The 22,291-nt window shown below is 40.1% G+C and overlaps 1 protein-coding gene across 2 annotated transcripts; it reads left to right on the top strand.

The window, feature by feature from the left end:
• Nucleotides 1-249: 249 nt before the first annotated feature.
• Nucleotides 250-20,570, top strand: LOC135499565 (solute carrier family 15 member 2-like). 2 transcript variants are annotated; one of them, XM_064790420.1, is made up of 22 exons: nt 250-459; nt 2,570-2,677; nt 4,189-4,262; nt 5,065-5,155; nt 5,528-5,669; nt 5,951-6,028; nt 6,617-6,716; nt 7,019-7,109; nt 8,539-8,616; nt 8,885-8,967; nt 9,476-9,556; nt 10,975-11,109; nt 11,829-11,953; nt 13,568-13,649; nt 14,039-14,155; nt 14,400-14,567; nt 14,938-15,116; nt 15,412-15,523; nt 16,823-16,951; nt 17,264-17,371; nt 18,422-18,579; nt 19,937-20,570. In XM_064790420.1, exons 2-22 carry the CDS (start codon nt 2,587-2,589, stop codon nt 19,956-19,958), a joined length of 2,244 nt encoding a protein of 747 aa, XP_064646490.1. In that variant the 5' UTR covers nt 250-459; nt 2,570-2,586; the 3' UTR covers nt 19,959-20,570. The 2 variants fall into 2 exon arrangements, with proteins under 2 accessions (XP_064646490.1, XP_064646491.1); XM_064790421.1 differs by having other exon boundaries at nt 18,422-18,624; nt 19,937-20,569.
• The last annotated feature ends 1,721 nt before the right edge of the window (nt 20,571-22,291 follow it).

Raw genomic sequence — 22,291 nt, 5'->3', positions numbered from 1 at the left:
AAATCAGGCCAGAACAAAATTATTTCAAGTTATAAAGTAAATTTTAATGTAGCAGCGGGTTTTCGATGTTAAGCATACTAACTAGTCATTGATGTTAAAAAAACTTGATGATTGGTGATTCAGGTGTATATGACAATAAAATGGTTGAATTGAATATATATTTGTTTAAATATTGTGTATTTGCTATGTATAAAAATTTGTGAAGAATACAATGTGATGAATGAGATCCAGACCGACACAATCGTTCAACTAGGCCAGCATAAAAACATGCATTCTATAATTGTGTGATGACATGTTAATAAATACGCATTGCTGAACGATTTTCCCGTTGGCAGCCTCGTATAGGAAGTAACACTGAGCCATATTGCATCTGCCAGTCGGGCATGGCAGACGATAGAAAATGGCGGGAGCAGCAGCAATGACAACGAATGAGGATACATGTACTTCACTGATTAACTGGTAAGTACAAACATGTACTCATGTTTCATATGATATCAGCACATTATAGAAATGGTTGTGGTTTTGTGGGAAGCTAAAATGTGTGGGAACGGCTAATCAATCAATGTGTATCATACGGACTCATACGTACAGCGACAACATATGGAAGCCTTGACATGTCTTACTTTGCCGACTTGTATGTCCATACCTCAATGGTAGGATATAGGCACATGTTAGCCCGCCATGGCTGTATGTGTTTCGTGGAAGAATTGATATAATTCTAGTCAGTCTGCGAAGTGCAATACAGGAGGTAAGCTTTACCCAGATCTGATGATGATGACCCTCACCAGATATTAGCTGTTCAGTAGTCTTCCTGCCCGCTGAGGAAAAAAACAACAATAATCTGAAGCAATTCTTATAACAAATAGCTTTTTGAAATTTTTAAAAAGGACACCCTTGGGACTGACAAGTGCTGACCTTAATAGAGAGGTGTCCTGATAAGAGAGGCCAAATTGAATGGAAACCACCAATTAAGGACCAAAGTTGATGACCGTAATAGAGAGGTTGTCCCTAAAAGCGAGGTGTCTGCTAAGGGAGGTTTCGCTGTATATGCCAGGTTTTTTACTGTATCTCTATATGCGTATACTGGACTGGTGTATAAGAAATTATGATAACGAAATATTGGTGTACATCGTTCGTTAAAAAATTGAAATTTGTAATTGAATATGAAACTTTGGCGTAAATACATAAATAAATATAAATTTCAACATTGCCGTTGTGTAGACTGATGTACAAATACTATGAATACCAAGTTTAAACAATTTTCAATATTGCCGTTGTGTAGACTGATATACAAATACTATGAATACCAAGTTTAAACAAATTTCAACATTGCCGTTAGGCTGATATACAAATACATGTACTATGAATACCAAGTTTAAACAAATTTCAACATAGCCGTTGTGTAGGCCGATTTACGAATACTATAAATACCAAGTTTCAGCAAATTCGTACGAATAATAACTGCACTTCAGCTTGTGTTACTGCATTTCTATTATTTTTCTGGACCACCAGTAATTCCGAATGGCGAACCCTTTAATACGGAAGCCCAGAAGGCTTATTCATTATTCAAAATTCAAAATTTAACAAATCGAACTTTGAGTTTTGAAGTCGACCAATTTTGCAACTTCAAAATGCAAAATTCAAAATTGTACAATATTGATCTCATGAGGTACCACTAGATGGAATATAGGGGCGTTACTCTAAGCCTCATCAGCAGCATAAAATGGCAGCAACCAAGATAGCTGTGTACAATGGTGAAAAGTCATTCGTGTTTTTTATAAAAGACTGTGAATTTTTATTGGAAGAACTAGGTAAATTCAAAAATATTTGAAAGTTTTGAATTTTGAATTTTGAATTTTGAAGTCGCACAATTGGTTGACTTCAAAATTCAAACTTCAATATTTGAAATTTTGAATTTTGAATTTTGAAGTCAAAGAAGAGATTAGTTCAAAATTCAAAATTCAATATTTGTTGGATATTTTGAATTTTGAATTTTGAATATTGAATGAGCCTTCTGGGCTTTCGTACTTTAAAGTCAATACCGAAGGCAGTGTATTTGATGACTGCACCTGCTCAGGATGTGAGTGTGAAAATATGAAAGGCGGTACCAGATGACATTTACTTAGTGCCTATATGGAGTAGTGCATAGTGTAATACATACACTCGTTCATATCTTCTTAGTGATCCTCTCAATTTTCTTCTGGGGTTTAGACACAGGCAGATCGTCTCCCATGCACGAAAGGCACCGGGGGCCCTGCATACGTGAACAAGCTCTAAAACCTCTCACGAAAGTTTTTCCCACAGTTCCTTGAGGCGCAAGAAAACGAATACGCGCTACTTCTTTATTGTGTTTGATAAATACAGCGGATTTGTTGATATAATTATGTATCTAAACACTTTTCTCTCTAATTCACCGCTATGCCACCATGCTAATGTCACTGACACTGAACTTCCACAATAGTTTATCTATAGCATTTTCACTCATTGGCAAAGTCGCACGAGTTGAGCACATGGTTCTTGGACCATTTCATTTTGAAATGGAAAATAAACTTTTTCTTTTCTTCTTCAGAAAATGACTCGATCTGTATGATGCTAAGACATATTAAGGAGAGGATGGCAGGCAGTGATAATAGTGAAGATGAACTGTTCAGCAAGGACCCGAATGAAGACAAAGAAAGTAAGAGGCAGTCAAATTTTAAGACGCTGCATAACAGGTTTCAGCTGGTATGATTGTAAACGTACTTGTAGACATGGTTGAGTTTCTGTCCGCTAGGGTGACAGTGTTTATGGACATGTATTATGACTACAGATAACATATCTTGCATTGTTTTTTTAAAAAAAATTTTTATATGTGTCAATGGCACCGTGGATCACACCGTTGACTATAATGTTTTATACTTATAACGACATCACTCCTGGGTATACGTAGGTGTTTGAGAACGTTTACTGTGTCATTGCCACAATGGATAAAATCAGACGATACTGGAGTTCATGTTTTCGACATTTCGGTACGTTACACTTGCCCAAATCTACACTTGACGTCCCACTGTCCCGTTCGCTCCGCTTTGCACTTCTAGAAATTGCTATAGTATCTTCGAGAGAGTGTCCCCGCTGGAAGAATGGATGAACGTTTCTGCGCGCCACAGGTCTACATTTAGGCGTTAGTTGGTTTATTCGCCTCGTAACTCGTGCCAGTGACCGGGTCCATTTCATGGCAGCTCCTGTCCTCGTGATCGAGGTTTCCGCAGTTCTGCTGGGTGGGCATATCCAATCCATCTTGTACACGGAAATCAGTTCTCCGTCTCATTTAAAGGCAGACGTGGATAGTAGCCGGGATAGAAGATCCCTCAAACAAGACATGATTGTGTATTTTCAACGGTTATGGTTAGGGATAGTCGCATATCAGTAATCATTAACTTGATCCATCATCGAGTCCGATCCTCTATCGATATTCTGTTGCAGCGAAAGATAGCTAAATGCGGTTAAAAGGCGGTGTTTCCTTTTCTGATTAATTTCTCCTTATTGCTTTGGAACGCTGAAAGATAGATTGTGTCACTTCACGTTTTTCTGTGTTCCCCTATTGAAAAATTATGATCTCTTTTTCTATCTATTGTATGGAAACATTGAAATACGGGAAACATCCACAGATATTACACTGGGCCAATCAGAAATCGTCCCGAGTAAAACAACATGGTTGTTTCACGTATTGTATTACTCTAAGGAAATTCGATAAAGTTGCCAACAGCTGCTATGCAATTCATGAGTTGCGGTGAAACACCATTAGCAGTTCATTATATCAAATTGCGTGAATTATATCGCTCTTCTCTCAGAAATGTTTCTAGGTAAAACTTGCATTCTGTCCCGATTTGCTTCCCTGGTGGCTGCTTTGCTACCTCAGGGGGTCGGATACCACACGCCCTCCCATCCGAAGTGCCCGGCAACCCACGCGCCGAACTTGGAACACTCGACTCTTTTTTACGACATAAGCATAACCTCTATCGCGCGAGGCAGAAGAAGAACAAGACTTGATCATCAACATCACAGCACCCTATCACTTATGTGATTTGGCCAATTGTCCTGCGTCTGATATAAATATGGTCTACTGATATAATGTGATTTTACCAGTTGTTTAATTTGGTCCTTGATTTAGGTCAACTGATAATGAAATACTATGTCCGTGTCTTTCAGGGAGGCGCCTCCTGAACAGCAAGCCAGTGGACGGCTCGCCTGCGGAGGAGCCCACACGATGGGACAGGTTCAAGGTAGGGCTATCCAACGCTATCTGACAGGCCGCTGAATCAGGGGGACAATGAGGGGTAAAAACTTTGTAAAGGGTTTAGGTAGGAAAATGAGCAAGCACAGAGGCCGTGAAGTAACCGCAAAGTAAGAAACTTCCAGAACGTTTGGAGGATTAGTATAAGAACTATCGTTCAAAATTAAGACTTCACAAATTCGACTTCACAAGTTCGCCCCCTGTACATTGGTGCATTTGTGTAGAGGGGGCGAACTTATGAAGTGATGAAAATTCTAAAGTTGCTTATATACATGTACCTTTCGGTTCCCTAAGGGATCTCTCGTTCTTCTCCCTTACCCTATATTGACATTTTACACTGTTTTTAACCCTTATTCTACTGATTCTACTGATTCCACTGATTCCTGAATCTGGTAGCCTGTGCACTATCAACAACATTGGCGATCTTTCTTCATAGTGTTGCAACTAGCTCAGAAACGGTACAAAACAACGGGCTGCATAGTGTAACTTGAAGCTTTCTGAAGCCTTGACGGTATAAAAAATGCGTTTATCCTGTTTCGTGAACAATTTCTATTGCTAAAAACGTGGTATCTGATCGAAGACAGCTATCAAAAACTCATATTTCTGCCTTGGGTGTAGAAAATCTTTTTACGGCGACGTTGCTGCGTTTGTTACTACACACCTTTTTTGAAAAAGGTTAGTCTGCAAACTTGAGAAGGATATTTTGATTTTTGATTTTTTGAGGGGGATCAATCACCCCCACCCCGGCAGAGACCCCGTACATGTAGTTTCAATTTCCGTTTCTATTGCAGGGCTGTTGTTCCTGTCATGGCTATCCCATAGCTGTATTCTTCATCATAATGACAGAGTTCTGCGAACGATTCTCTTTCTACGGGATGAGAAGTGAGTTCATGTGACAAGAACTGATAGTAATAGGCCTACATGTAGTTTAAGGAATTGATACCGACCTGGGGGTATTGGCTGTTTCACCAAAACCGCGAAGGTGGAGCTATAACACCGACGTTTTGGCCAATATGTTAGCTCCACCCGAGCGGTTTTGGTGAGACAATCAACACCGACAGTGAGGTTATCATATACATGTACATGTATATGCGGTAACATGATTATCGAAAAATTTGCTAAAAAAAAATGTTATGGGACATACCATCCGAATTGTAGACCATTCGCAGAAATATTATGCGATAAAATTATGCATTTCTCCGCAGAGGATAAGAAGAAGAAGCATTGTGTTGTAACTTATGTGCTGTTTTTCAGCGGTACTTACATTATATCTGAAGAACTTCCTGGGGCTTAGCGGAAATGTCTCAACTGAGGTCTTCCATGGTTTCAACATGATATGTTACTTCATGCCTCTTCTCGGTGCCATTGTTGCTGATGGATACATAGGGAAGTTTAAGTAAGTTTCAATGGGAATCCGAGGTTAAAAGGCCCGACGGGGAATGTTTAAAACTGCGACCTACAAAACTGGTATCTTAGAATGTTAACTTGGCCAAATGAAGTGGTGTCTTGAATTATAAATTTCAGCCAAAGAGCGCAATTATGATACATCAGCTGATGAACACTTAATAGTGATTGATGACAGTTCAGACGAATAAAGTGAAAACGAAATCGTGTTCAAAATTCATACTCGGTCTACCTTTCAACCATTGACCATCTACGTGTACCCTTGTACTACAGGACAGTCGTGGCCCTTTCAACGGTGTATGTTGCCGGGAACATCGTCATGGCTGTGACGGCAATCCCCCCAGCAAAATTGTAAGTACTAAAAATGTGCTTAGCGACAATTCTCTTTTGAAAGTTTTCCCGATTTCTCGAACAGCTAACAATAAAAAATGATTAACGTCGAGTGCCTTGTATTATAGGACTTATCGTTTTTGCCATTAAAGGCCTTCACCAGTCGTTAAAAGTTAAAATTTTGTAATTGAATTTCAGTGAAAATTTGCGATCGCGTAATGCGTACTCAACATAAATTTCAGCATTGCCGTTAGGTAAATGCGTACTCAACATAAATTTCAGCATTGCCGTTGCGTAAATGCGTACTCAACATAAATGTCAGCATTGCCGTTGCGTAAATGCGTACTCAACATAAATGTCAGCATTGCCGTTGCGTAAATGCGTACTCAACATAAATGTCAGCATTGCCGTTGTGTGGACAGATGTACACATACTAGACATGTGCGGTATATACCGAGTTTCATCAATTCGCGATCGTATGCATAATAACTACACTATGGCATTGTGTATAGCTGCTACTATTTTCCTGGACCTCCAGTATTATACGAACGGTGAAACCCTTGAACGAAACCTAAATAAGAGTTAAAAATGAGAGTTGGTTCATTTCAGGGCTGGTGCAGTTGTGGGGTTAGTCCTTATAGGAATAGGGACGGGTGGTATCAAGCCCTGTGTGTCGGCGTTTGGTGGTGATCAGTTTGCGCAGGGCCAGGTAATTCAATAATGGATCTTGTTATTGTATTGGAAACAACTGTAATCTCAATGTGAAGACTTTTTATCTAAACAAGTGACAAAAAAATTGTTTGCCATTGTCTTAGATATTTTTTTCATGCAAGAATCTTTTGTATCAGTCTCAGTTGTTGCCTTAGATATTCTGAATTATTCGAAAATATCGATGACTTTGCCTATATGCAGAACTGTGGGCTTTGTAGGCAAATGATTGCTATACCTGTAGAGCGTGGGACCCGTTTAATCGATCTTCTTTGTTAGGTCAATGTCAATTTTTATTTTCAGGAGAAACAACTCGCCCAGTTCTTCTCAATATTCTATTTTTCTATCAATGCTGGTGCTCTTATTTCTACTTTTGTCACTCCAATTCTTAGAGGTAAGTGTGTGGGTTTTAGTAAGCTGCATTGCCTCGCAAGAGGTCGCTCAAAGCACCAACCTATCATCGGCCTAATTTCGCACAAACACGACTTGCAGTTTTCTTGTAGCAGAGATGCCTGGATATTACAAATTATTAAAATGGCCACTTAAAGCACATTTTGGTTCATAAAGTCTCATAGATATATTGTTTTAATGAATTGAGATGGTTGAATTTCTATGGAAATGGTAATTTTGTCATTACGCTCCATCAAAGATCTATTTTGATATTATCGTTACGCTATCAGGTTCAACAGGTGTATCCAGCAGGCTCAGGTGTATTCATGTTCAACAGGTGTATTTAACAGGCTCATGTGTATTCATTTTCATTACTAAACTCGTGTTCTTGTTAAAAATCGATGGAGAGGAATATACACGAGTATGTGATTAACTGATAAGCGTAATAAATGCATTGGGTACGTTAGGTGAACGCTTTGTCATCGAATGATAGTGAGCTCTTCGACAACTATATGTATAAATATTAATGAGTTCGGCTCTCCATTCTGGGCAAAAATAAGTCGCTGTTTGGTAAGCCGGGCTGCGAAATTTTTTTTCCTGAACCTTTCGGGCAGTACAGTGTACATTTGTACACAGGTTCTCAGCCAATCAGGATCCGATAAATCTGTGTCGTCATCGGGGCGTCATCATGAAATTTAGAAGTAAACTTGTATTGTTTTGTGCTTGTTACTCAAATTTGAATCATACAGTATCAAAATATACTGGAGGAAGACCATACACATGAGGCAGTATCGAAAGACAAGTCTCATTGCAGAGAAACATATTCATACTGGAGGAAGACCATTCACATGAGACAAGTCTCATTGTATATTCATACTCAATATTATGATATCTGAAGGACTATCCCGTGGATCTTGGAGATGGGCTATTGTTATTGTCCTTTCTGTAGGTATGTTGCAGGAAGCAGAAATAACCCAAATATCTAAAATCTAAATAACAAGGGAAAAGAAACTCATTATAAAAATAAGATATAACGAATAAAAAAAAAAACATCATATTCTGCCATTTCTGACGAGCGCTCTACCAACTGCTCTAAAGTTTCTGTGACTTTTAACGGCATTTATTTGTCGAAGTCTGACTGGCTGAAAGTCCCTGTACAAATGTACAATATAGTGCCCCAAAGGTTCAGGAAAAAAAATTCGCAGCCGGGCTTGCCAAATAGTCACTTCCATATAATTTTCAACAATACCGTTGTGTACACAGATACGCAAGTACGTGTACTATAAAAAAACAAGTTTCAGCAATTTCAAACATGATCCATAACTGCACTACTGCATTGTGTATAACCGCATTTCTGTTTTCCTTGACCGCTGGTACATGTGATTACGAACGACATACCCCTTTAATCAAAGACCGTTCCCTTCATCTTTCAGAGGACGTGGAGTGTTTTGGCGGTCAATGTTTCTTCGCGGCTTTTGGTCTTCCTGCTCTGCTGATGCTAACTGCTATTGGTGAGTAGCGATCTAAAAAGCATGTCATCTATCGGGTTTCGATGATTTCTGATAGCCAGAGATATAACGTGCTATTACCGCGAAATGCTTTTCCTGTGTCGAGTCTTTAGGAATATTCCTTTCAAAAATGTATTTTTGTTATTGCAATTCTATTTTCGTGGACCACCAGCAATTACAAACGGCGTATCTCTTTAAAGATGGTAACTTTCCTTATAAATAGCCCGATATACATGATTATGCATTTTTATTTGTCCGTTCTGTTTTGCAGTGATTTTTGTTGCTGGTCGGTCTATGTATAAAGTGAATCCACCTTCAGGCAACATCATCGGGATGTTCTTCAAGTGTATATGGGTAAGATCTCACTTGAAATACAACGTGATAGCGAGAAATTGAGACTAATAATACATGTACTATAGAATGCTAATAGGGTGGCAACATTTCAATTAATTGGACGATTTAATCAAATTACATGTGTATACTACTGTGCATTCTATAAAATTGAAAAATGAGGCTTTTTCACGAAATCAGGACAACGTGGCTAAACGTAGGTGATGGCTTATGGCTGGAGGTATTGGTTGTCTCACCAACCATGGCGGAGAGTGGAGCTAGTAGGTCAAAACCGAGGCGCACGCCGAGGTTTTTTTAGCAAAATGGTAGCCCGAACGAAGTGTAATTTAGAATGTATCGAAATAATTTGATAGTCGATTTTTGTTGGTAATAGGCCTTTGGGACGACTTGTGCTTGATAAGGCCGCTCTGCTTCCATAGTCTTCGTCTTTATTCATCCTTGGTTAAAACTATTATATGCTCCATGCAAATGTATTTGATGAAGATCGGGTGAGGTTTATGTTTTATTGCAGAGTGCCGTGGGGAACAAAGTGAAAGCGAAGAAAGAAGACCAGCGAGAAAGTGTCCTGGATTATGCTGATGACAGATTTAGTGTATGATTTTACGATTGTCTATTACTAATACGTTGTATATGTGTATATATCATCAGCTGATAATGAGACAAGTAGGCCTTGTGATTCGGGCATCAATGAGCTTTTTGTACTAATCATAAATCGATCAGCACGTTGACGCAGTCGCTTCACCAGGTTGCTTCACTATACAACAACGTCGAATTAAATTCAAAGTCTACTAAAACGCACTTGTACCCCTTGTTTTGCTTCACAATCGCCCCATCACATGTGGTCTACTTCGAAATATAAATGGGCCATGGTCGCCTGGCGGTTCGAAGTTGCTTTGCTTGGGAAAGGAGGCAGGTTACCAATCAGCACGCCGTCTTACGACGTGGGGACCACTTCCAGCATGGCCAAGTAATCGGGTCAACTCTCACCTGTATGGCAAGCCGTTTGCTTCAAAAAGTCGAAATGATTTTTTTTCTAGTCGAAATGATTTTTTTCTAGTCAAGATATTTTTTTTCAAGTCAAGATATTTATTTTTCTTCTCATTTAACTTATTTAAGTTGAATCAATTAAAAAATATTTCACTGCGAGAAAAAAATGATTATAAAAATATAAATAGTGTTTGTAAAATATAATAATGATACATAATAAATACCGAAATAGTGTCGAAAGTAAAAATTTCATACTCGAGTAAAAATTTCATACTCGAGAAAATAATCAGTCGAGCGCTCCAAAAATAAAGTCGAACATTATGACGTCATCAGTTTTCGTGTACACGTATATACAGCGCACTCAGAATTCCTAGAGTGTCATCTGGTAGCCTGGAACAGTTCTCTAGTTTGTTTTGATCTAATGATTGTCTGGCCCTTTCAGATCGCCGGACCATAGCGGGACACTGACGCAGACACTCGGCAATGTCAACAACATCGCCTCCCGCCACCTTGCATACTGTATAGACTGGTCCCCTGCTATGTATATATGTGGGCATTAGAATGCGAAGTCAGCAAGAGAACGGCTGGGGATGAGTCTACATACTGTACACGAAAAGTGATGACGTCATAATGTTCGACTTATTTTTTCTGTCTCGAATGTGTTTTTTTTGTTGAATAGGAAATTTGTCATTTACTATTAATTTTTATCGACTTGAAAAAATTTTAAAAAGAATTAGAAAAATAATCAACTGATAAGTTGTGTATATAAAAAAATTAATGAAAAAAAATTTTTTTACTTAAAAAAAATATGTATATATATTTAAAAAGTCGACTTAAAAAAAACTTGTAGAATTGAAAAAAAATGTGTAAACTTGAAAATACTTGAAAATTTCTTGACTTGAAATATTTTTTCTTGACTTGAAAAAAAAAATCTCGACTTGAAAAAAATCATCTCGACTTTTTGAAGCAAACGGCTTGCCATACACCTGGCCCTGATTAATAACGTCATCGTTACTTTTCTAGAAAGAGTTCGTTCTGGACGTCAAGGGAGTGCTAAGAGTCCTTGTGATGTATCTGCCCATCCCGGTATTCTGGGCTCTATATGACCAACAAGGATCAACATGGACATTACAAGCAGAGAAGATGGATGGACACTTGGTTTGTTTACTTTTTAGTGTAGCCAGTGATTTATTCACGACTGAGGGAGGTTGCGCATCGTTCTAGGGGCGTAGACTAAGAGGACGGGGGGGAGTGTATTTTCAGTGCCATACTCTCATTTTCTGGAATCATAATGGTTAATAAATTGTTAAGATACGCGCTATTGATCAACTGATTCGAAGATTACACGAGACAACTAGTCGCAAAGTTAAAGTCGGGTTGGGAATCGTGGATGCGCAAACTCTGTTTTATCCCATAATGAGCAGAAGGCCTTGTGTAAAATGTGGTTCTCGTTCGCTCGTACAAACGTCATCATTGCGTAAAAAGTACCGTTAATATTATCTGAATAATTTTATATTTCAAAGGTGGTACTGGTGCAACTCTTGCTCTACCAAACATTTTATCTGAATAATTTATATTTCAATAGTGGTACCGGTACAACTCTTGCTCTACCAAACATTTTATCTGAATAACTTTATATTTCACGGTGGTACCGGTGTAGAAGTTTAAAATGTCCTAGGATAAAATGTCCGGGAACAAAGGATTCTATTATGCGCTTCAATCTCTGAGCTATTGACGGTTAGGGTCTCTATAGAACCATATTGCAGAATACAATAGGGCCGGACACTTTTTCCAGGGGGGGACACTTTTTACTTTTACACCGGTACAACTCTTACTAAGTCTAACAGCTAGACAATGTATTTTTTCTTGCCATTTAGGGTGGTGCATTTCGGATTAAACCTGATCAGATGCAAGCTATCAATACTGTGCTTATCATTGTCCTCATTCCACTCTTCGAAGGTGCCATCTACCCCCTGCTTGACAAGTGCAGAATACCAAATAGGTTTGTGACGCGCTGTCTTCCTTTTTTCACCTTTTTAGCTCACCTCTTAGCAGAGGTGAGCTTATCCCATACCGTGGCGTCCGTCGTCCGTCGTCGTCGTCGTCGTCGTCGTCGTCCGTCGTCGTCCGTCGTCCGTTAGCAGGGCACGTTTCGTAACTGTTAGAGCTATTGAGTTGAAACTTGGTACACATGTACCCTTATGTAATGACACCTTGGAGACCAAGTTTCGGTCCGATTCGTTTCATGGTTTGGCCACCAGGGGGCCAAACGTTAAAAGTGAAAATATGCAATATCTCCCTTAATAGTAGTCGGGAAATTTTGAAAAAAATATGGTAGGTACTTCTAGCAAAGGTGCATCATATATCCTCCGGGTTTTTGATTTGACCTCCTTTTCAAGGTCACAGAGGTCAAATGGTGTAAATTGGCCGTTAGGATGTAACGATGGCACGTTTCTAAACTGCAATGACTATTGATACCGAATTTGGTACACATTTACCCCTTAGTCAGGTGATCTCAGGGACCGAAGTTTGGTCCAATATGATTCACCACTTGACCACCAGGGGGCAAAATCCAAAAACCTTAAAAATGTGATTATTCCTTAACTTCTTGCCCGATTGCCACCAATTTGATATCATGGGTACATCTAACCACCATACAGTATATGTCACACAGGTTTTTAATTTGACCTTCTTGTCAAGGTCACAGAGGTCAAATTCGCTGTCAGGCCGTAACTATGGCACGTTTCTTAACTGCAATGACTATTGATCACAAATTAAGTACACATGTACCCCTTGGTCAGGTGATCTCAGGTACCGAAGTTTGGTGCGATCTGATTTGCCGTTTGGCCTCCAGGGAGGGGGCCAAATCCTAAATTCTTCAAAATGCCATTATTCCTAGTAATGACTTGCCCGATTGGCACCAATTTTATATCATAGGTACATCTAATTCTAACAACCATTCAATGTGTCACCCGGGTCTTCTTTGATTTGACCTACTTTTCAAGGTCACCGAGGTCGAATGTACTGTAAATTGGCCATTTTGGGGAAATTGTAATTGCTTGGACCTACATCAAACCTAACACTACATGACACAATACCATGCTCTTTATCCATCTTTCCTCCACATGAGGTGAGCACAATGGCCCTGGCCATTTCATTTATATTGAGACCGGTAACGAAGCACAGTAAGACCGTTTTCACCAAATTGACCTCGCGTGCTTCTGCATGTCTTCGTTAGTATTTGCCAATAGTTGGTGATTAGATGAGTAGATTTCATGGCCCTTCAGTGTTAGTGGCCAGTACGTAAACTGCATCTCCAGGACTCCCGTCTGCATGCTCCGAGATGCCCAATATTCCCTTCTGTACTATCTACTATCCAATAATGCCCCATTCGTTTGTATATCAGCGACCTTTCAGTACAACCCTATATTCTCTTGGTATATAATCTACCTTCCGGTACATTGCCCACTTCTACTGGTATATCTGGTCCTTCCACTGAGTATTGCCCCATACTCGTAGAAAATCTAAACCTTTCAGTTGGCCCAGTTCCGTGGTGTATCTTCCGTGCCCTATATATTATTTTTGTATGTCTCCACCATCCAGTATTGCCTTGCAGGCCTCTACAGCGAATGTGTTGTGGGATGGTACTGGCAGCGTGTGCCTTTGTCTTCGCTGCCTTTATACAGTTCAGAATCGATGTAGGTATCACAACAATACATCGATCTTCGTCATAAAACCGATAACTACAACGTCGTGTGACTGAATCTTGTCTTCGACGAATTACAAAATTTTGCGAAGTCGTTTTACTTGATTCTATCCCGGTCAATCACAATAGGTTGTATTCCTTGACAAAGATTATTTTCCTAGTCACAGATCATAAAGCCCCATATAGATCGCGAGGTGAAGAATATTTCAATTTGGTTTCTGCGTTTCTGATGCCTGTCAGTGAGTAAAATATCGACAAGGTTCTCATGGTTCTCATCACTCGTTATCTTTATTTCGCTTCTTTTTATTGTCCTTCCTCAACGATTTAATAGATTATTCAGAAGTTTCAACCACACTGAACAGCTACCACGTCTGTTTCCAGGCCTCTGAATTACCAGCTATCAAGCAGGATTACATGAGGGGGAAATTCATCAATGATGTTCCATGTCCCACCAAGTTTACAAGCGAATTTCAAGACACTACTCTGAAGAAGTTCGAAGTAAGTTCTCCTTATTCTCGAGGTTGAATTCATTCTTATTTAGTTTAGATTTGTTCGGCGGCTAACACTCTTTGAATTCCTCAGTGATCCTCTTTCAGGTTGAACGCAAAAGAAGAAGAAGAAGATGATGACGTTTTTGCAGACGGTTAAGATTAGTGAGCACATCATTGTAGGGATTAATAAGCTATGCCAGAAATAGCTAAGGTGTGAATAAAGTTTAATTGCAAAATGCCTCTTTTTACAGACCTCTGAGAGATTCGATATCAACTCAGGTGCCAGAAACCTCCGGGTGTCAATAATATCAACGTGTCCATCCGTAACCCTTAAAACAGACACCACCCTCAAGTTCACACCCGGATACGACATATCTCTAATTGCAGGACGGGCAGGAAATGTGATACAGACAAAACAGGTACGCCTTAGACGGTCGTTCTTGAAGAAAAGTCGTCCGATTAATCCCTTTAATTCTCTAATAAACCCAAAAGCCGCCAGTACGACGGCCCCGTACTCTACCCCTTCTTGTCAATCGACTCGGGCCGGGGCGACCCACCCGAGAGCCAGACGAAAGCACGAGGCCCGTGCCAGTGCGAGACGGGTCGCCGGCGAAGGTGAGCACGGCCGGAGCAGCCGCGGCAGGATCAACGTAAAAGCCGCGAGTACGACGACCCGTCTGTTGTTTTCGTACTGTGACATGAACCTGAGCGTGTTGTTGTGTGCAAAATACCAGACCAATTTGGGTTATATTGCACCAACTTGTAATAATCTGACATTTCTATTTCCAGATTAGAAATGACCTTGTTAAGCCAAGGGGTGGAAATGCCAAAGTCAGGTTCATATACATGCCAGAGACTCCTTCTGATCAGAAGCCAGATATATTGTTGTCCCAGGATAAATTATTTTACATCTTTCCGAATGTCACTTTCTTTGAGCCCACCGAATACAAGTCACTTGAGGCCTTAGGGTGAGTGTAAAGTATAATACATCATTATCTTATGCATGTAATAGATTCATGGGTCTGGTAAAGCGTAGAAACACATCGACTTATTATAAAGGGAGTCTGTATGTAGGAGCTAGGTAGGTTAGATGGATTAAGTACATATATGTTCATTTAGAGCCCTGCCGATAGGGGTCTTTCCTATCTCACCCTACATGGAAACAATTTCAACATAGTTGTCGCTGAATCGAACACAACCCAGCCTCCTTACATTCCTAACTATGCATACCAGTCATTTTTTCAATTTTGTAATTTTTCTTAGATATTCCGTTAAAGTGAAACAGGGTACCGAATATGAAACGCTTGTCGATCGCCCGACATTCCAGATGGGCGGTTGTTACACAGTTGTTATTCATGGCCCATCTTCTCATCATGTAAGTTAAAAGGAGTTTTTAAATTTCTTTTCTATCTATACACGTATTCATTTATAGTAAGGTGTAAGATCTGTTGTTTTTTTCATGCTAAATAGCTTCCAGCCGGACCGTGAATTCTCTACAGACGGTCAGTGAAAATCAATAAACTGCAGTGAATAGTGCACTACGACCGAATTTGACCGTTGAGCTGTAATTTGCAAGTTATTTCTCAAACTGCTATAATTGTTAGCAATACGCAAAGTGTGGCTGCGCATATTTGAAGTCAGAGTATATTTTTTCCAACCACTAAAAAATATTGAGTTGAGAGCTGAGCGTCAACAAGGACATTATTAGCACTATAAACAATATTGGGCGATTGTATTGTAAGTAGGAGGAAACCGGAGACCCGGGAGGAAACCTACGCTGTCGAAGAGAGTCGCCCTCTCTATCATATGAGCATGCCGAGACCTCGGAGATGACAGGCACTAATTACCACAGTACCACTCAAACAGCCCAACCAATTATATCCGGATGGGTAGTTCTACCCGGTATTCGTTCAACATTAAAGCTGAACTGCATGCACAAAACCAGAGCACCCCATGCGGCAATAGTAAGAAATTCAAACGACTGAAAGGCCCTTCTGAATACGGCCTGAAACATGATAGACCTCCAATGCTTCGATGCGCTTGATTTCACAAACCAGCAAGCCGTGGGACGATGCGGACCTTCGCAGAGAATCCTGGAAGGAAAAAATAAAAAGGTCCTCTCAATGGTACTCGAACTCGAGACCTCTGGTTTTATTTGCCAACACTCTTATCCTCAAGGCCACTGGGCTGCTTGAAATGCCTGTCGTTTTATACGACTTTACAGAATGTGCAAACATCTGTGTGTAATCTTTGTTCAACATCTTTGAGCGGCTTCCAGTGGGCAACTGCAGGAAGAAAGTCATTTTTTCTTTGTTGTGCGTGATTATGTATGCGGAGTCTACGTTCTCTCTTAGCAATGTTCAGCATTGTCTTGGTATCTTCTTCTATTACATGTATTTGAGAAAATTTCTGGTTCATCTCTCAAAAATAAAGCATAATCGCCATTCATATAAGATGTATTTGCTGGCAGCAGTTCACAAGAAAGCCCCCCTAGCTCAGACGGTTAGAGCGTTCGTAATCTGAGGCCGAATCCCGGGTTCGAATCCCCGGAGAAGATTTTGATTTTTTCTCTTCCATAATTCTCGGGCAATGTATACATTTGTCCGCTGAGTATTAGTCGACTTTTCGTTAAGTTTTTTGTTATTCAAGGTAATATTTCAAACTTCTCTTTTAGAATCTAAGTGTGTACACTGACGTTCCGCCTAACACTGTTTCCATGATGTTACAAATACCACAGTACGTCATCATCACCACGGGCGAGATTCTACTCTCCGTGACTGGTCTCTCATTTTCATATGCTGAGGTAAGCTACTCTTTGTGGGCGACAAGAAAAAGATACGTACGTTTGATCTTGAGAACCTCCAAAAATAAAATAAAAAACACTCATCGAACAACAACCATTCGAGACCTGATCAGTTTTAGGGGGAAGAACTTCCAATCCGAAACACTTGATGATCCATCACCTGTAATGTATCCTTGGGACTACCTGGGCTAATGTTAGCAGTAGTAAATAGGATACTTATGGGATACTTCTGAACTTTTTTTCTGGTTAAATAAATTATGGCTGTCCAAAACTGATTCTTCTCGTCATGCATTTTGTATGTTTGCTTTCCAGGCCCCGAACAGTATGAAATCAGTGCTGCAAGCGTTCTGGCTCATGACAGTTGCGTTTGGCAATCTCATTGTTCTTTTACTTGCAATTATAAAAATAAGCGACAACGTGGTAAGTATCTACATATATTAAAAAATTGATTAAAACCATCTGTGCATTCATTGTCATACTTAGTAACGCTGAAAGGGTGGATGTCGTCCTGGGTGCCGACAAATGGTACCCAGGTTCGAGATCGACTGGACAATAAGAACCCTGGGTGCCATTACACTAGACAAACAGCACCCAGCTTCTTTTTGCCTGGCTTACGGATCTTAGGGACGAGGACGTTTCTTGCAATCTCGTGCCGTGGTACTTGCGGCATTAGCAGTGCGCGAAATAAAAAGAACAGATAAACAGAAAAAAACGCGTTTAGGCCTATAGGTTCTTTATCTCTCTCCCCTTAGAGACGAATACCCCGTTTGAATAAGATGGAATTGATGAAAGAAAGGTTTTTAGAGCGCGGTTGGAAACAGGGACGGTCGCCATCTTGCAAAATGATGGTTATCGTGACACGTGACCTCCGTGAGCGTGGGGCCAACCTCGGTTGTAGGTAAAGAAAAAGTGTAGAAGAAGAAGCTGGGTGCTGTTTGTCTAGTGTAATGGCACCCATGGTGCTTATTGTCCAGTCGATCTCGAACCTGGGTACCATTTGTCGGCACCCAGGACGACATCCACCCTTTCGGCCTTAGGAACATAGTCACTATCAGTAACATTAGGGCCACTGATGAGCCCGCCACCTTCAACAAAGGCATTCAATACTCGTCTTATGGTCGCAGGGTTTTTCCATATCTTTCAAGTAACTTTAGCATTTTGTTCTTTTTATCCCGTTCATCTAATCGGCTACCTCCTTGGCATTAGTACACCAATACCAGCATGACACTACGTATGTACACGTATGTAGATGAACATGTAGGATCTTTGTAGACCCAGAGTGTTTGTAATGCTGGTCATCTTTGCACAATAGGTGCATTTCAGTATACATGTGTATTTCTGTTTGATGAAACCATGAAATATTGGAAATTTGCTTGTTACGTTAGGTGAAACATCTTAACCAAGGTTTGCGAGTCACTTTTTTTCACGGCAATTTACAGTAGGACCATCATTATTTCTTTGCAATTACAGGCCATATGTCTATTTTTCTACGCTGGTCTAATGGGTATCGACATCATCATCTTCGGCATCCTGGCCTGTTTCTACAAGTATAAAAAGGACACCATTCCTCAGAGAGACGATGAGACAGAACTTCGGGAAGACAGGGAAGAAGGCGAGGAAGAGTCAACGTACAGAAATTAACTGTTTCTTTCTTATTACACTGGTGGCATAAGGTGCTTGTCTATGCACAGGCGACTAAATCGTGTGTCATTTAAGGGGTTAAAACATTGTAAAATGTTCATGAAGGGTTTTGGTATGAGAATGATTCCTTAGAGGTCCCGAATGGACCGAAATTTAGGAAACTTCATAATATCTTCACATCCCTTGTGTACATTGTGTAGTGTATTTCTGTCCGAGGAGGCGAGTGTTGGAGTTGATCAGGAAGTCTTGTGAAGTTGACTTTTCGTATTGTTCGTACATTGAGGCTTGGTTTTCCTGTGATTGTCACTTTGCGTGGTATACGCACGTCCAACCCTTCATGGACCACTCACGTTCAACCCCTTTTGAGCCATAATTCAGCTCCTTTTGTTTTATTGATCAATCACGCCTGTCGTTTCCATCGAAAAACAGCTCCAACGATCGAATCAGTGTGTGGTGGTTGTGATGGGCGCCGTCACAATTCAAGCATGACTTTTATCATATACCCTAAATGCACTGATCCGGCGGACAAGATAATTAAAAGTTTATAGTACTGCCCACTTGTATAATCTTCGTCACCATATCGCACTCAGTGATTTTCCCCGGCCCAAAAGCTCTCGACCTGTGATCTGCTATCTCGAGTTACCTTTAGGCCAGAGAAAGTCAACTCGTGCGATCTAATGACTTGTAGCATCTCGGGCAGTATTCTTATTTTCTCACTCATTCTCAATCCTGCACCTTGCCTTTCTATGTCAAATGAGACCTGGAGCAGTTGATTCTACACTTAATTAATCGTACTTATTGCAGAGAGTGATACGGAAAGGCTCCTCCGGGTTAAAAGCTTAACATTGGCCATTTTTTGCTGTTTGCTTTTAAGCTATAACTGATTGAGGGGGCAAATGCTATCTTTGCCATGCTCTTTTTGAATGTGGAATGTGGCTTTTTTCGTGTGTAGCTTCAGACAGTCCCACTGGTGCAGGTGTGTTTCGACCACTCAAACACAAGCATAATACTGGCGGTCAATACCAGTCAAACGTAAAGAAGAAGAAGAATTAACGATAAATAAAACAGTGAACCGGTATATGCACCAAATAAGTTGCATCCCGATAGATGTATTATCTGAAATGAAGCCACGTTAATGTATTTGGGAGTTTGAAATTGGAGGCATGGGTAGGCCTGCGGGAAATTGGAGGCATGGGTCGGAGCGTATTGTACTTCATGCATGCACATGATGCAGTTGGACCCCAAATCTATGCTCGGTCAATTCAGTAGTGAATGATTGTACATGTACATCCTTTAAAGATCATTCTGTAAAATCAAGTGTATTGTTTGTACTTTTTCCTTCAGATATCGAGACCCGTTGATCTGAGGAGCCTTTCTATTCAATACCCCGTCCTACTGATCGAAACATCTCTGTCATTCATGACATTGCTCTGGTGATGGCCCAAGGACTCTCGAATGCTCCTCATCTAAGTGTTGGCCAAGCATCTCAGGTAGTTTGCCAAGGGTAAAGCAACAGGTTCAAGAAAGGCTGAAATTGACCATTGCTTCTGCAAATGCAACCACATAATGTATAATTCATACAAATACATTTAATTCAAACTGGTTACAAAAATCTGCCAAGGGCACACGCTCCGAGATCTGATCACAGTGGCTAAGACACGGTCATAGCGATGGATACCTTAATTCGTCACCATACAATAGGGAATGACGCTTTTCCAGGGTGACAATCATGGACCTATGGCAGACTGCATTATGAGTGGTGGTGGGCGTGTCTTTTAACAGTTGCTCGCGCAGCGTGTTTTAGAGAATATGTATGTAGAGAGGTGTAATAACACTCTTTATGTTTGTTGTAGCAGCTGGGTTTAATACACTCTTAAGTTGTCTGTGATTGTATCAATGTTATCACTGTCATAAAATAAAATAATGGTTTATTAACAAAATTTCTTTTTGGCATATTTCATAACACCGAATCCTCCAAAGAAAACTCGCCAATTGTACCTCACGGGCTATTCTTTGTAGTCCCTCTAGATCTTAAAATTGTTTAATGCTTGATAGAAATAAGGTTGTAGAGTTATTGGAAAACAACAAAAAATGATCAGAACAAAACCCGCATGATATTATGAAAGTAAATCAATAACAAAACATGCTTCTCTACGCATCTTTATTTCAATCAATACTTATCGGTCAGTACAAAATGCGTTCGCGATTATTTTACCTTCATTCGGTTGCAAAGGTGCTCATGCAAAACGATGTATGGAATCATATTCGAAATTGCAGAAGAGGGAATACTTGCGAATTCGTTTCTGTTTACGCAAGTCTGAGATAGTGCTCACCACCATTCCAACTCTCGTTCCGCCAGAACTGTCTACCCCTTGTTTTGAAGTTCGGAGGGTGTTGTATCAGGAGGCAAACGTCCGTGCCACACCAGCCGCAGCCATGGCATGATAATCTGATAGTTCGATCAATCACAAACGACACCAAGTTATTAAGGAAGTGTCAAAAATGGAAGAGACTATTACGTGGCAACTGATGTAGGTGATTACAACAAAGCAAACAAACAGGAAAAAAAACGTACTGATCTTGATTTGTGGAGACAGGATTAATGAAAACTCTTTGAACTTCAATAAACAATGCACCAGAACGGGCCCGTGTAACCTTATATAGGCCAACCTGAAATTCGCAAGCCATGCCCAAAACTGCCTTCCAACACTGGTGAAAATCGTTATCAGAGAACGGCATCAGTGTTAAACTACCAGTGGCGGCGGTTAGTGTCAAGTAGGCTCATTATCCTCATGGCGAAGTACATCCCACGCCCAAGTTGTCCCTTTAAGAAGCTTATCTTGATGTTCACTGTAAGAAACGTAAATAACGCATGAACATGAGGTAACGATTTGACCTAGTTTTATGTGTTTTGTTTTGGCGCAGTTAATCACATTCTTATACCAACCTGCCTTTAACATAATGTAAACACCGGAATGATAGTAGTGTAACATCTGTGTGAAAACTTGGTGTAACACAAATGTCATCTTGGTGGTCTAAACCCTCTCATCAACACGTTTTATCACGCTCATTGGACTTTGAAGACGGGCTATTCATAGATATATCATTTGATTCGGAATACGACATTTCACCGAATTCGTAGAAAAATCTTTACATCAAGCGAAGTAGTACCGTGTATGAGCTTGAAGGATGGTTTCGCCATGGAGCGATAGATCGTAGACACGCCACGGGTGAAGTGGTGGGGAATTGAGGCGTTCCCGATAATAGATAGGCGGATGACCTTGGGAGACTGAGTTGGTACTAAAATAATTTTATTCTAACTCATTGATTCATTCTAAAAGATCGTTTCACGGCGCAGAGCATAATTATAACACGCATAGAGCGAGGTCATCCTTTGAACGAAGCAAACATTTTTGCACTAGACATTAAAGAAAATTACTAGTTCATCCTGACCAATAAATGTACATTCAAATTCAAATTCATATTGTTTATTACTCCTTATAAAAGTACATTTACATTGGATTTTTATGCAATAAACATACAAGACGATTAAAAGAACAGAACATGAATAATGAACATTTTACAAAAGCTACAAAAAAATTATTATAAGCAGATTAGACCCATCACTCATACATATAATTGCAAAATTTTGCTTCATTCTTCATTACTTCCCCTTCAGATGACATCAAATAAATGAAA

The sequence above is a fragment of the Lineus longissimus genome, chromosome 15 (genome assembly GCF_910592395.1).
Source record: "Lineus longissimus chromosome 15, tnLinLong1.2, whole genome shotgun sequence".
NCBI lineage: Eukaryota > Metazoa > Nemertea > Pilidiophora > Heteronemertea > Lineidae > Lineus > Lineus longissimus.
The sequence above is the reverse complement of the archived record's forward strand: the minus strand, read 5'-3'. Positions and strand labels throughout refer to the sequence as shown.